The sequence below is a fragment of the Strix uralensis genome, chromosome 1 (genome assembly GCF_047716275.1).
Source record: "Strix uralensis isolate ZFMK-TIS-50842 chromosome 1, bStrUra1, whole genome shotgun sequence".
Lineage (NCBI taxonomy): Eukaryota > Metazoa > Chordata > Aves > Strigiformes > Strigidae > Strix > Strix uralensis.
Window position 1 is genome coordinate 116,101,330 of NC_133972.1, and position 12,722 is coordinate 116,114,051.

General features: G+C 37.0%; 1 protein-coding gene across 1 annotated transcript; it reads left to right on the forward strand.

Moving 5' to 3' along the window:
- Positions 1-11,523: 11,523 nt before the first annotated feature.
- MC2R (melanocortin 2 receptor) lies at positions 11,524-12,483 on the forward strand. The gene has a single exon (XM_074893312.1). It carries the CDS (start codon positions 11,524-11,526, stop codon positions 12,481-12,483), a length of 960 nt encoding a protein of 319 aa, XP_074749413.1.
- Positions 12,484-12,722: the final 239 nt, after the last annotated feature.

The window sequence follows — 12,722 nt, forward strand, 5'->3', positions numbered from 1 at the left end:
CTGCTTTTGGGCATTCCTATTTAACTGCTATTTAACAGATGCAAATGTGAAGTCTTTCCCTAAACTATGTTATTCCCCCCTATTTGTTTCAGTAATAGGTACTACCATCTCCTCATGAATATTGTTAAAGCTCAGTACATTTTTTTACCTTCATGACCTGAATTACAGTTCTCCCTAATGATCACTTAAATTTATCCAGACTAGTACAGTTGAACTTTGATGCTGCTGAGTTCTCTCTACCTTGTTAACTTTTCAGTTCAGCTACCAGTTGTGTCTTTAGTAGAGGTCTTAGACTGAAAAACAAACACAGTGAAAATCATCTTGAGGGTCAGCAAACATCCTATGATGTTTCAACCATCTACTTGAGTGTTTAAACACTATTTGTAATACGGACCACAGTCTTTTTGTGAATAGACTCTTTGATTTACAATCTGCCAAATATTAGGAGGGGAGGTTATAACAATCAGGAGGAGCTGAAAGGGTAATCCTGATGAAACACGGAATGTTTTCACTTTGACTGGTCATCTTTTCTTTTTTTTTTATCTTATAAAAGTTTTGAGAGACAGTGGATGATTTATTTTAAAGTGACCCTAATTCAAGGTTATGCCAATGAGACAACTGTCTTTCTCTTTGATTTAGATGTTCCAGTCTTTCCTTTACGCAAAAACTTCATTTCCTTTATAAGTAATCTTGCTCCCAGAGTTACCAGCACACAACATACAACACCGGTTGTTTCACTAGCAGGTAAGTGGAAGATTACTAAATCTATCTAAAACTTAGAAAGCCTGCTTGGAGAAATTAGTAAAACGTGCGTGTTATTTGTGGAATGAAATGTCATATTTCTAATGTTCCCTAAAATCTTTCGTCTTACAACCATTCTTCTCTAAAGCAAAGTTTTGGCAGGGGCTTTATGTGTTTTTTATGAAGTTTGAGTAAGATTTTCCTCTTTACCACCTGAAGAAGTTAAGCTGTATAGTAGGAAAGCTTTTGCTGAAATATTTAGCTTTTGGATACCACTTTCCCTGCTTCATCTCAGTTTTTTCACTGCATCAGCCAGAGGTCACACATTTCTCAGAGACCTTCTAACTGGTCGTCAGTGAGTATTCTTCTAGATCTGGACTAGGAATTGTGGAAGGAGTGCTACTCCTGCCAGGTACAGCTTTGTAGCATTCACTCTGCTTCAGGGAGACTGAATTCTGTTCTCACTCTAGTGTAAATATTGAGCAATTCCATCAATCTACCTGATATTATTATAGATTTTCTGGAGCATAACTGACAGAACACTGTGTGGTTTGGTGCACTCTAACTGCCAGTACTCATAGATACTTATTCCTGTGTCAGTCTGCAGCACACAGCAAACGAAGGCAGAGGACAGCAGAGGTCTTTGAAGGAGATGACCACAAGAAAAATTGGGACAGAGTAAACATCTATATTTAACACATGTTGTTGTAGATACCTGAACTAACATTTACCCTCTGACTCTCCTTGTTATGATTTTTTAGACCAGAAGCAGAAGCCAAATGACTCCACACACAGACGCACACACATATGTATGTAGTTCTGTGATTCTTAGGCAGAAATGGAAATACCTGTTCTACCACAGCACTATTGCCATGGGGCTCCACATACTAATGCATACAAAAGACAAGATAGAATGACTTGATTTGGGGTATATTCATAAACATCCCATACCTCTCCAGAGGTGGGTTTGGATGACAGCACACCTTTTTCAATGAGACTTTGTCTACTTCTACTTATAGCAGAAGCTGTGTCATCACTGGATGATGACATGCAACAAGACTAAAGCTTTATGTGGCAGATAATCCAAATGCAAACAGATTTTTATGGGCTTGCAGAATTTAGATTTAATCCTTCCCACATTATTTTTCCTATTCATTATTTCTCCCTCCCAGACAGATGGGCATGAAGATGGCTCTGAAAAGACAAATCTCAAAGAGGTGCTTTCTTCACCCCGCTCCCATCCTGTAGGTTTTCAAGAGAAAGTAACCATCTGTTTAATTCATTTTTAAACCATTGTATTTTCACTATTTTTACTTTTTAGCATGAAGAGATGTAAATATATTAGCTCAGTGGAAAGATAAAAAGTACAATAGTATTTTTAAGTCACTCTCAGGAAAGAAGGTCCTGTATCTTTCATGCTTTTTGTTTTCAATAAGACATACCTGGGTTTACAAGATAGTACAGTTAAACAGCAGGGGATGTGCTATAAATCCACATCCTCATTTTCTGTCATTTAAAAATATAAAATATTATTCTAATGGTTCTATCTACTTTAACTATTGTTTTATTTACAACTTCTGGAGCAATCACAGCCAGAGAAAAAGATGGGTGGCTCCTAAAAAAACACCTAGGAGGGCTGCTTTCTTTAGAGCAGAAACACAGAACTTCTTTTTCAAGAAATGGTTAATGCTTTTCTGTACAGGACATTTCCTTGATGCGTGTTGATAACAACATTTCTGTGATGGCACTATTACTGGCAAACTTAATGATTTACTGGAAAGAATAAGAACAGAGCAGTGGCCTCAGAAATGTCACTTGAAGGCCTCTTGATTGATTTTTACAATGATCCCAGAGAACTATTTGTACTGTATTCAAATTCACTATTATTTTTCAGTCCTTGTAGAAAGTTACAGCTATACATAGACTTAAAATTATTCTGGAAGCAAATAAGAAACAATAGTGTAATAAAAGCAGACTATGAAGTCTGAAGCGCAGTAACTGATGTTTCAAAAAAGCATGAATCAGCCTAGTACAATCTTAATAAAGAAACATATATTTAGAAGGCATTGATCATTGTAGCTTGTCACCAAGTCACCCCAATGGATTGAGACTGATCTACTAGAGTAAAGTATGTGATCAAAGGGTGTAAGTACATAATTTCCAAAGCAATTACTTGCACCAGGCGCAGCAGGGTTGTTTTTTTTTCCTTAGATTATGTTGTTACAAATTACAATAGACTAATCATTATACTTCTTAATGTATCACAACTTTACAAAGCAACAGCAGCTTTATGAAGAGTGAGACTCCACGTATTTCAAAAAAAACAAAAAATCTCTCATAATCACATATACTGTCCAGCTGCAAAGGCAGAAGAAACCTTCACTGAATTTCATTCCCTTCCCTGACAGCTGTGTATTAAATGACTTGCAAAATTTCCCCCTCCCCAGGGCACAGCGTGCACCGGTGGGAAGGCCCCTCCAAAGTGCAAGTACTCAATAAGGAAGCAAAACACCAGTCACTAATGCGTTAGTGCATTTACAGCCCTTGATTTTCTCCAAGTTCCAGTTTTTGTCTATATAGGTTGCTCATCCTCAATAAATTGTCCACGCACTTGATATGAAGAGAGTTGTTTCACTAATGACTTTGTGAGTATTCTGTGTTTATGCCTCATGACAAAACAAGCATTTTTATATAACCTCCAATATTTTACGCAATTTTTTTTTAGTTCCAGATACTTGAGATAACAGCATAGCTTACAGTCTCAGCAATTGTATGTGAAAAATGATACCGACACAAGGAATTAATCAATTAGAAAATAATTCCTGACTTTTCAGTTTTAATTTTTCTCACTGTCATTTTAATGATTCTTGTCATTTCATTCATAAACATCCTAAATAATTCCTTTTCCTCTCTGCTATTGTAAAGATTTTTTAAAGTATATTGAGAACTCAGTCCATCTTTTCTTAATCATTTTTACTTTTCTTGCTTTCAGTATCTTTGCTGAAATACCCAGGGCTGTGCATGTTTTGAACGAAGATACACTACAATGCTATAGAGAGCAGTAGTCATGGCCAATAAGTTTCTGCATAGCTTAGATATTTTATTGCATTTTTTGTTGCTGGCAACAAAATCATGGCATATTGAATATACATAACTTTAAACACAAATGAGGAAATCTTTCCTGAAAGTGACATCTTACCTTATTCATAAATCAAACACATAGTTCTGTAATTTCAATGTTGATCTTCACGGCAAAAGAAAAAGTAGTGCTCATGAGAAATAAACCCATCTTTCATATTTTCTTCATCTGTATTCTTTGCAAGAGCTCCAGTCTGTTCAGTTTCTGACCTGGTCAGAAAATTCTTTTTATACAGTTTCCAAAGTCAGGAAAAAACATAGTATATAGAATTCTCTTCAACATATATACACATATCTGACATTTAAAATTTCAGCAAGTGTGATTTGCAGCCTAATTTCACTCTAGAAATGCTGCTTATAAGAAAGCCACAGTTACAATCATGTGAGAAATACTTTGCTAGTAATTAGCCCAGTTGGTATATGTATGGCTTTAGATACAACAATATTTTTTCTGTATCTAGCTTGTATACGTATATACTTCTCTTTCTTGTCTCTCTGCTATTTTCTTCAGAAAGTACTCTCTATCAATGTGAAGTTATTCATAAGAAAGTAGTAGACATTGAAATCATATGGGACATATATTCATTATTCTGATGCAGTAAATCTGTGATGCCAGAAGACAGATATATGACAGTGAACACTCTTACACAACAAATGTTCATCTAGGTCTGACATCAGTCCATGAACTTAAGGTTGGGCTACATAATGTTATACAGTGTCTGCACATGTGAGTAACCAGAATAACTGTAATCAGTCATTAATACTTGGCTAACCCTATTTTGTTGAACACTAGAGGGAGATCAAAGCAAAAGAATAAATGATCTAATAGATTACAGATACTAATTGGAGTTGTTCATCAAATTTCAACTGATGATAAGATGAAACAACAGATATTATAGTATCTTAATTTTTCATCATAGTTTTCACATACCCTTACTTGATATTGTTTTACCTAGACTGTAATTTTAAAGAATGAAAAAAAAAATACTTAGAAGGAAAAGGACTGTGCTTATATCGATACCACAATTAATGTATTCTGTATTAAATTAGCTTTTCATATGACATGTTTACTTCAATGACAAGATAAGGGTTTTAGCCACTGATAAATGGAACATAAGCACAGAGTCCAGCTATCTCACCATTCTCTGAACACGCAGTACATTTTTCTAGCATGTACCTACAGAGGTAAGCAAGGGAAACTCATGTTTCTGAAAGACCTTCCCTGGAAACAGATCTTTCTGTTAGACCTAAAGGCAAGCAACTGAGACTGCTGAGACTGTTTACATTCAGAACAGGATAGAAACTAATGCTGTCACTCTTTTGCCATCATAACTGCAGTTTTGTTTAGTGTTTGCTGGATAAAGTTTGTAACATAAAATGCCTATTTTAAAATATAGACATTTTCTAGTTTTGCGTGAAAGAAAGTTATCAGATGGACACTTTTGGGCTCTCTCAGTTACTACTGGGAAAAACCAATACTTCCAGCAGGATTCCTAAAGGAAGGGCCCTTAGGACCTTGAATAGTTTCCTAAAAGGAAGGAAGGACCTGGTTAATCATCCCTCACAGAGGAGGAACCCTGGCATCCGAGTTTCACAACCAAGGAACTACCCATACTGCAGTTTGTACAGAGATTGTTATGCTGGTAGGAATGTCTGACCTGGATGGAAACAGCATGGTGTGGACACTGGTAGAAATGTAGCTACTGACAAAAAGCTCACAAAGTTAGGGTCTGTTTATTCTGAGTAAACTGCTATGCACGGTAGCTTGCAGCTACCTCACAGGTCAATACAGGGTGCTTCAGTCCCTGCACCAACCAGCACCGCCAGCATATCCCATTTTCAGTGTACACCGTGGTATAAGGAGAAAATGTGATATATACACATTAATAAATGCTATTGTTATTTAAGGACGAAAAGATTTGGATAGGCTCAAGGGAGATAACAAGAGTGAGCAGGTAGGAGCAGAGAGAAGTGCAGATGGGAAGGGAGAGGTGGAAATAGGCCTTTCAGCACAGTGAGCTGCTAAACTGGCTCAGAGCTTGCTATGAAACCATAACCTCTCACAAAATTACCAGCCAGCTCTCCTCCACACAGAAAAAAAGAATGTTCCAAGTTTCACTTCACAGCTTTGTTCAAAAAGGAGCAATATTTATACATTACAGAAGAACCATGCTGCCACTAAAGTTAAGTAGCAACTTCTCAGATGCTTCCTGCACTATTTGGGTCTGTTTAACAACTGGTGAGGGATTTAAAATCCAGGTCATCTGAGGAAACTACTTCCTTCAAGAGTTTAATAATTGCAGCTGAGGATATTTCATATATGGTCTGCTATGGTTCATCAAGCAGACAGATTTCTGTTAAGACCATGTTAAGATACCTTAATCACAGCCAACCTAGAAGTCAGTGAGATGTTTTGAGTACTCTGAGACAGCCAGTGATCTTCACTTTAGCTATGACCAGAAAACCTAGGGGAGGTGGAGCAGACAACTTGAAAGCTCACAGAGCCCTTAGGCATCTGTAAATATTGTAGAGTAATTCCCCTGACTCAGTTACTTTTAACATCTGTAAAGAACTATACAACATGCAGGGCAAGGCAGAATCAGGCTCTGTGTGTCCTTTTTTCACTTACTTGCTCGTTCAGGGCTAAGACCAACCAGAAGACAAAAAGAAATGCCTAGAAAGTATAGGGAACATCCTGTCCTCATAGCTTACCTTCCTATAACAGGTCCAGTCCCTTTGTTTCCATAAAAGCCATTGTTTACCTACTCAAGGAAGAAAAAAAAAAAAAAAAAAAAAAAAAAAGAGGGGAAGGGAAGGGAAGGGAAGGGAAGGGAAGGGAAGGGAAGGGAAGGGAAGGGAAGGGAAGGGAAGGGAAGGGAAGGGAAGGGAAAGGAAAGGAAAGGAAGGGAAAGGAAGGGAAAGGAAAAAGGGGTTGTCCTTTTGCTTGTTTTACATCTTTAAAAACTAAGCCTCCACATCAATGTTTTGAAGTGACTTCTTTCCTTCTTAAAAGCCGGTACATCTGGAAAAGCTGGAAACAGGAGAAAAGGTAATTGTCCACAGTTTTTTGTCAAACATATTTTGATATGAAATTGTAACAGCTTGAATGAAAGGGATTGAAAAAGTAAATAGCTCCCATCCATGGGACTTTTGCTGTCATTTTCAGAAAACAAAGGTCATCCTAAGCAACACCAGGCAGCATAACCAGTCAGACACACTTGTCCAACCACCTCCACAAGGGATTAGTATTCCACTATGACCAAGTTTTAGAAGGAAAACCAAGCTGAACCAATTGCCAGGTGCCCTGCTGCCCAAGGTACTTTTATTTAAACCAATACACTGGATAGCTTTGGGGATGAAATGCTAGAGGTAATGACATCAGAAGGCATTTATTAATACATAGGAGACTTTTTTGGATTGAGAAAAGGTCATGGTATTTCAAGTGACAAGTACCTCTATACAGTGAATGGATTGTGAATTATACTGTAAATACTATGTCTGAAACACAAAACACTTGTTCTTTTTCATTCCTTATAAATTACTTTTTTTAAAAATATATATACATAGAAGGACAGGGAATTAATACATTTCATGGTTCTAGAAACAAATCATTGCATCTATATAATTGGCTAGTTAGCTCTTTTGTGCAGTCCAAAAACAGAAGAGACTACTCAATACCCTTTCAGTTTTTATTTACTGCCAACTGTTTAGAGAGTAAATATAGCTTGGGGTCTCTCCAACAAAGGGAGGCATGGTTTTCTAGTAAAAAATTAATAGATTAAAAAAAGGGGGGGAAATTACACAGCATTTAAGGTATATAATTTCTTTACTATAACTTATAATTATAGTTCACAGCTGAAATTACTTCTGTTGCTCTCACAGCTGACCAGGTCAATTTAGTTAACACTTTGGGATTGAGGGAAGTGTGTTGTTTATTTATTTAATGAATAAGTTTTCATCAAAAAAAAAAAAAAATCAAGTGCAGACCTATTACTCCCAGACCTTTCAGTTGCTAAGTCATCATATTTCAACTGTAGAGAAGATTGAATTTTTGTAATCAGTAGGCACTGAGTACACAGGAGAGAATTATGCTTTTTGTCCAAGGCTAATCCTGCACAGTGCTGGGAGCTCCCAGCATGCACAGAGGCATTCTCAGCCTTGTCACAAGCTGAAGTACTGGGGCTGGCTGTGTAATATGTACCAGTGTGAATGTGCTTTCCAAGTGCCAGAGTGTTGTTAAGAGCCAAACCATAATCATGGTGGATGAATACAATTGACACGTAAGCTGAATTCTATTTGTTTCCTAAGTTTGTACAATATTGTCAGTATAGTTTCTGGTCCTGGCTTCCAGTCTCCCCATTTCCTGCTTCATCTTGCTTTAGATAACTACAAACCAAATAGAAATTACTGATAATATTACAAATGTATGTATTTTTAGTAATTTCACTGTTGCCATCAGCTCATTGCCCATTATACCAGCTCAGGAGACTGCCTCTTTCTAGATAAATAATGTTTCTGAATATCCAGTGTTACTGAGCTGCTGATTTCTCCCTCCGGGACCTAATTTAAACATGAAAACAGGTGGAGCTTTTTGCAGTTTTTGTGATACAACTACATTTGCAATTGTGTTTCAAACTTACAAGGTCTTTTTTGTCATTTATTGCTTTTTGACTCATTTACATTTCTTGCTACAGTCAGGCAAATTTATTCTTAGACTGAATGACCTTGTGAAAGGTAAAATCCAAATAGTTCAGCCTTTGCCAGGGAAAAAAGGTTGTAGTATAAGGCATTTGTTTATTCTTAAATTGTTTTGGTTTATTTTGAACAATTCTAGCACACAACCACTAGCTGTAAACAGTTGACTTTGCAGATACCTACAGAAGATAAATCTGAGGTCTTTCAGAGGGTGCTGTTGGTGACTGACATGAACCCTTTATCTGGCCAGTACAATGATGAAGCAAAGGTATTGACAGTGCAGAGGAAATCTGTTGCATCCAAGCTGTCTCTGGCACTGTAAACAACACAGGAGGGTACATTTTTTTTTTTTACCTGATGATTATTTATAGCTTTGTATGAAGTGACCTTGGCTCTAATTTCTGTATCCAGTGGAAACATGCATCCAAGCTCCAAGATGTCTTCTTTTTCCATTAGCTTTTAGGACACACTGAGATTACTCATCATGTCCACAATGGCTTTACATCCCATGTGTAGTCTGTCTGTTCTACACTGCTTAAAAGTGATAAATTACTTCATGCACAATACCTGGTAGATGTGTAGAAGTGAAAGAATCCTGTAAATGTGTGACTTAACTGCAGATGCATGATATAATGTGTATAGCGTAGACCAAGCACTGGATTTACTACCTGTGTACAACACTATATAGATAGATATTTCTGTCTGGGAGGTCTTAGACAGAAATATGACTGTGCACCACACTGAAGCATCAAAAAAAGGAGATAATTGGCAAGATGGAACCTTAATAAAATAGTGTGCAATAACCATGTATACATGCTGCAATCAGAATCTAAAATAAGAATGTCTTTTGCTGGCTTTCTATTCATTGTTTGAAAACAATATTAAGTGGCATAATGTAATTATTCGGTTGTAATGTAATTACACTAAAGCCCTTATAAATTCTCTGCTCTAACCAAATGCTGTACTTAATATGAAGTTACTGTAAAATCATAAGCGGTAGATGTAATATATCATGCCATTCATAATACTGTATGTTTTCAGTGAAGGAACCTTCATGTTTGTCATGCAAATTAGTTCAGCAATATGACTATATCAGCAAAGAAACATTATTGAAAAACAGTTCTGAGAGAATCGTGACTTAACAAATGCATTTTTGCCAACTGATTGTCCTGTTTAAATCCCATTGAAATGAGGCTTTGTCTGAAGCATCTGTGTTGACTTTCTGTTAAGAGTGAAAATTAAGTTGTTAAACAGATTGCTACATTAGAAAACATAAAACTTAACTGTGACAGTAGCTCTAGGTGAGAAAAGGAAAAACATATCATTACAAAGACATTGATGAATCTCTTGTTAGTAACTCCTTCCTTCACATACTGACAGATCTTGATCTAATTGCCTTTGGGAACATTCACATGTGCTGCAATGCAATACAGTTCATTTATTCCATGACACAACCTTCATTTTCAGATAAGTATGGGTACTCTCTTGAATGCTTTCTCTTAAGTGAGCTCATTTCCGTTGAAATCCTGATGGCTGGTGGTCCAAGTCTCAGCATTCTTCACCACAAGTAGCACCTTACTGGCAACCTCTGCAGATAACGTTAGCAAACCCAGGTCAAAAACCTGTTTTCAATTGAGAAGTGGCCAAACATATTCAACTGCATTAAGGTTAATCACATTCAAGCAGCAGTTCAGCTGTCCCGATTACTGATACCCACTAACATTTGCAGAGAACATCATTTGTATACAAAATACTTAAAACTTTTGACTTCTCCCTTTGAAAGAGTAACAGAGTGTATTATGGCATTTGGCAGCCCTGACTATGAACAAATATCCAAAGGAGTTTCAAGACTTTGAAGGTGTTAAAGCTGTTTTAAACTTAAAAACAGAGGGGGAATATATCAGTTCTTTTAAAAAGGGGACTTTTCAAATAGCAACTGCATCTGTATTTCACAGGTGGGGTTATAAAAATGGCAAGAAAAAGTGGGTCTTATTGTTTATGAGTAATATCCAAACTAAATTAATATCATATCCATTTATACATTAGTGAAAAACCTAAAAAGCCTAATCCTTTGGAAACATTCCTGTTTGCTTTGATGTAGTTTAGATCAGAATCAATATGGAGAAAGGAAAACATCATATTGATGCTGAAATAAACATTTGGTCTTTTAGATAATTGCAAAATACAGCCAAGAAAATATTGTACTTTGGTTCTTAATCTGCACTGGAAATATGTTCATCAAATCAAAAAATGCTTTCAGTTTATATGAAGAAGCAGCGTCTCACTAGTATCTAATGTGCCTCTAAAAACATCAATATTTACAAGTGTTCACACCTAAATTGAGGGCATTTCAAACCATCAACAGCGTGGTGGTAAATGTGTTACTGTCCTGGAAAACAGCTTATCTTGGCTTTGATCTTATTTGTGTCTAATAATACTGCAAATCTTGTTAGAAATGCCAAACTTTCTCAAAGCAAACAGCTGGGCCAGTAAAGATTGCCAAACTCTTGAATTCTGTCAAATCAGTTTCAGTAAATGTGGGATGCTCATCAGTAAAGAAAACTACATGTATTTTTTAAAACTGCTTTGAAGCTAAAAGAGAATTTGCACTTTGTTTTCCTCTAAGGCTCAGAGAACCCTGGAGCAGCTCTTATTTTATCCAAACCAGCTTTGTCTCTTTCTGATGATGATACATGTTAATTCCATTGCAATAGGTGATATTTCAAATGTCTATTTTTGCCATATCTGTGTGGTAAATTTCTTCCTGGTATTTATATTTCTATGTGTTTTATTGTAGGAGAAATCCGAAACATTTCAGTTAAGTCTTAAAATTGCTCCAGATGAAGGAGAAAGACTTCATCAAAAGAAGAATGATCTGACTGACAAGTCAGCTTCAGAATAAAGCCAAGCCTGAAAAAACAGTCCAGAATCTATCCACGACCAGAAGAAATGAGCACTGGGAGACCTTCCAACCTAATCAAACACCCAGGGCAGATGAGCATTCCTTCCCTCGAAAATATAAGTGATTTCTCCTTAAATATCACTGACTGCACCCAGGTCGTGGTGCCAGAGGAAGTTTTTTTCACAGTTGCTGCTGTTGGAATACTGGAAAATCTGCTTGTCCTTATTGCTGTTCTTAGAAATAAGAATTTGCACTTGCCCATGTACTTCTTCATTTGCAGCTTAGCCATTTCAGACATGTTAGGTAGCTTGTACAAAACTTTGGAGAACATCTTTATCATCTTGTGCAAAATGGGATACCTGACACGTCGTGGGGACTTTGAGAAAAAGCTGGATGATGCCATGGATTCCATGTTCATTCTGTCTTTACTGGGGTCAATTTTCAGCTTGTTAGCTATTGCAGCAGACAGATACATCACTATTTTCTATGCTTTGAGGTACCATAATATCATGACACTGAGAAGGGCCTCAGTTATCTTGGCAATCATTTGGACATTCTGCACTGGCAGTAGCATTGCCATTTCCCTCTTCTCCTATGAAGCAGCAACAGTCATTCCCTTCACCATCCTGTTCCCTTTAATGATGTTTTTTATACTGTGCCTCTATGTCCACATGTTCCTCCTGGCTCGATCTCATGCTAAAAAGATAGCCTCACTGCCAACCAGCACAGTCCATCAGAGAACTAACATGAAAGGAGCCATTACACTGACTATTTTCCTTGGAGTTTTCCTTTGCTGTTGGGCCCCCTTTGTTCTTCACATTCTCTTAGCAAGGTTTTGCCCACATAACCCTTACTGTGCCTGCTACATGTCCATTTTCCACGTGAATGGGACGCTCATAATGTGCAATGCAATCATCGACCCTATGATTTTTGCATTCCGAAGCCCAGAATTACGCAGTACATTTAGGAAGATGTTCTGCTGTGCCAGGTCAAACTGGAACTGGTAAACACTTCATGAGAAATGAAGATTATAGAAGCACACCTACAGGGTGCTGTGCAACATGTTTGCAGTTTTTACCAACAGTTAGGCCCAGAGTAATGCTATGCTTGTAGGATATTACCAGTGATTTTCAGAGGGCTACCAAAGAATGCATAAAAACTAAGTATGCACACAAATGTCTGCCAACTGGACCTCCAGAAATATTACTAAGTTAATTCTGCCAACAATTTTCATGCAAGTAAAAAA

Excerpts from the sequence above, each read along its gene's own strand:
- MC2R (XM_074893312.1), top strand. The coding sequence starts at position 11,524 with ATGAGCACTGGGAGACCTTCCAACCTAATCAAACACCCAGGGCAGATG.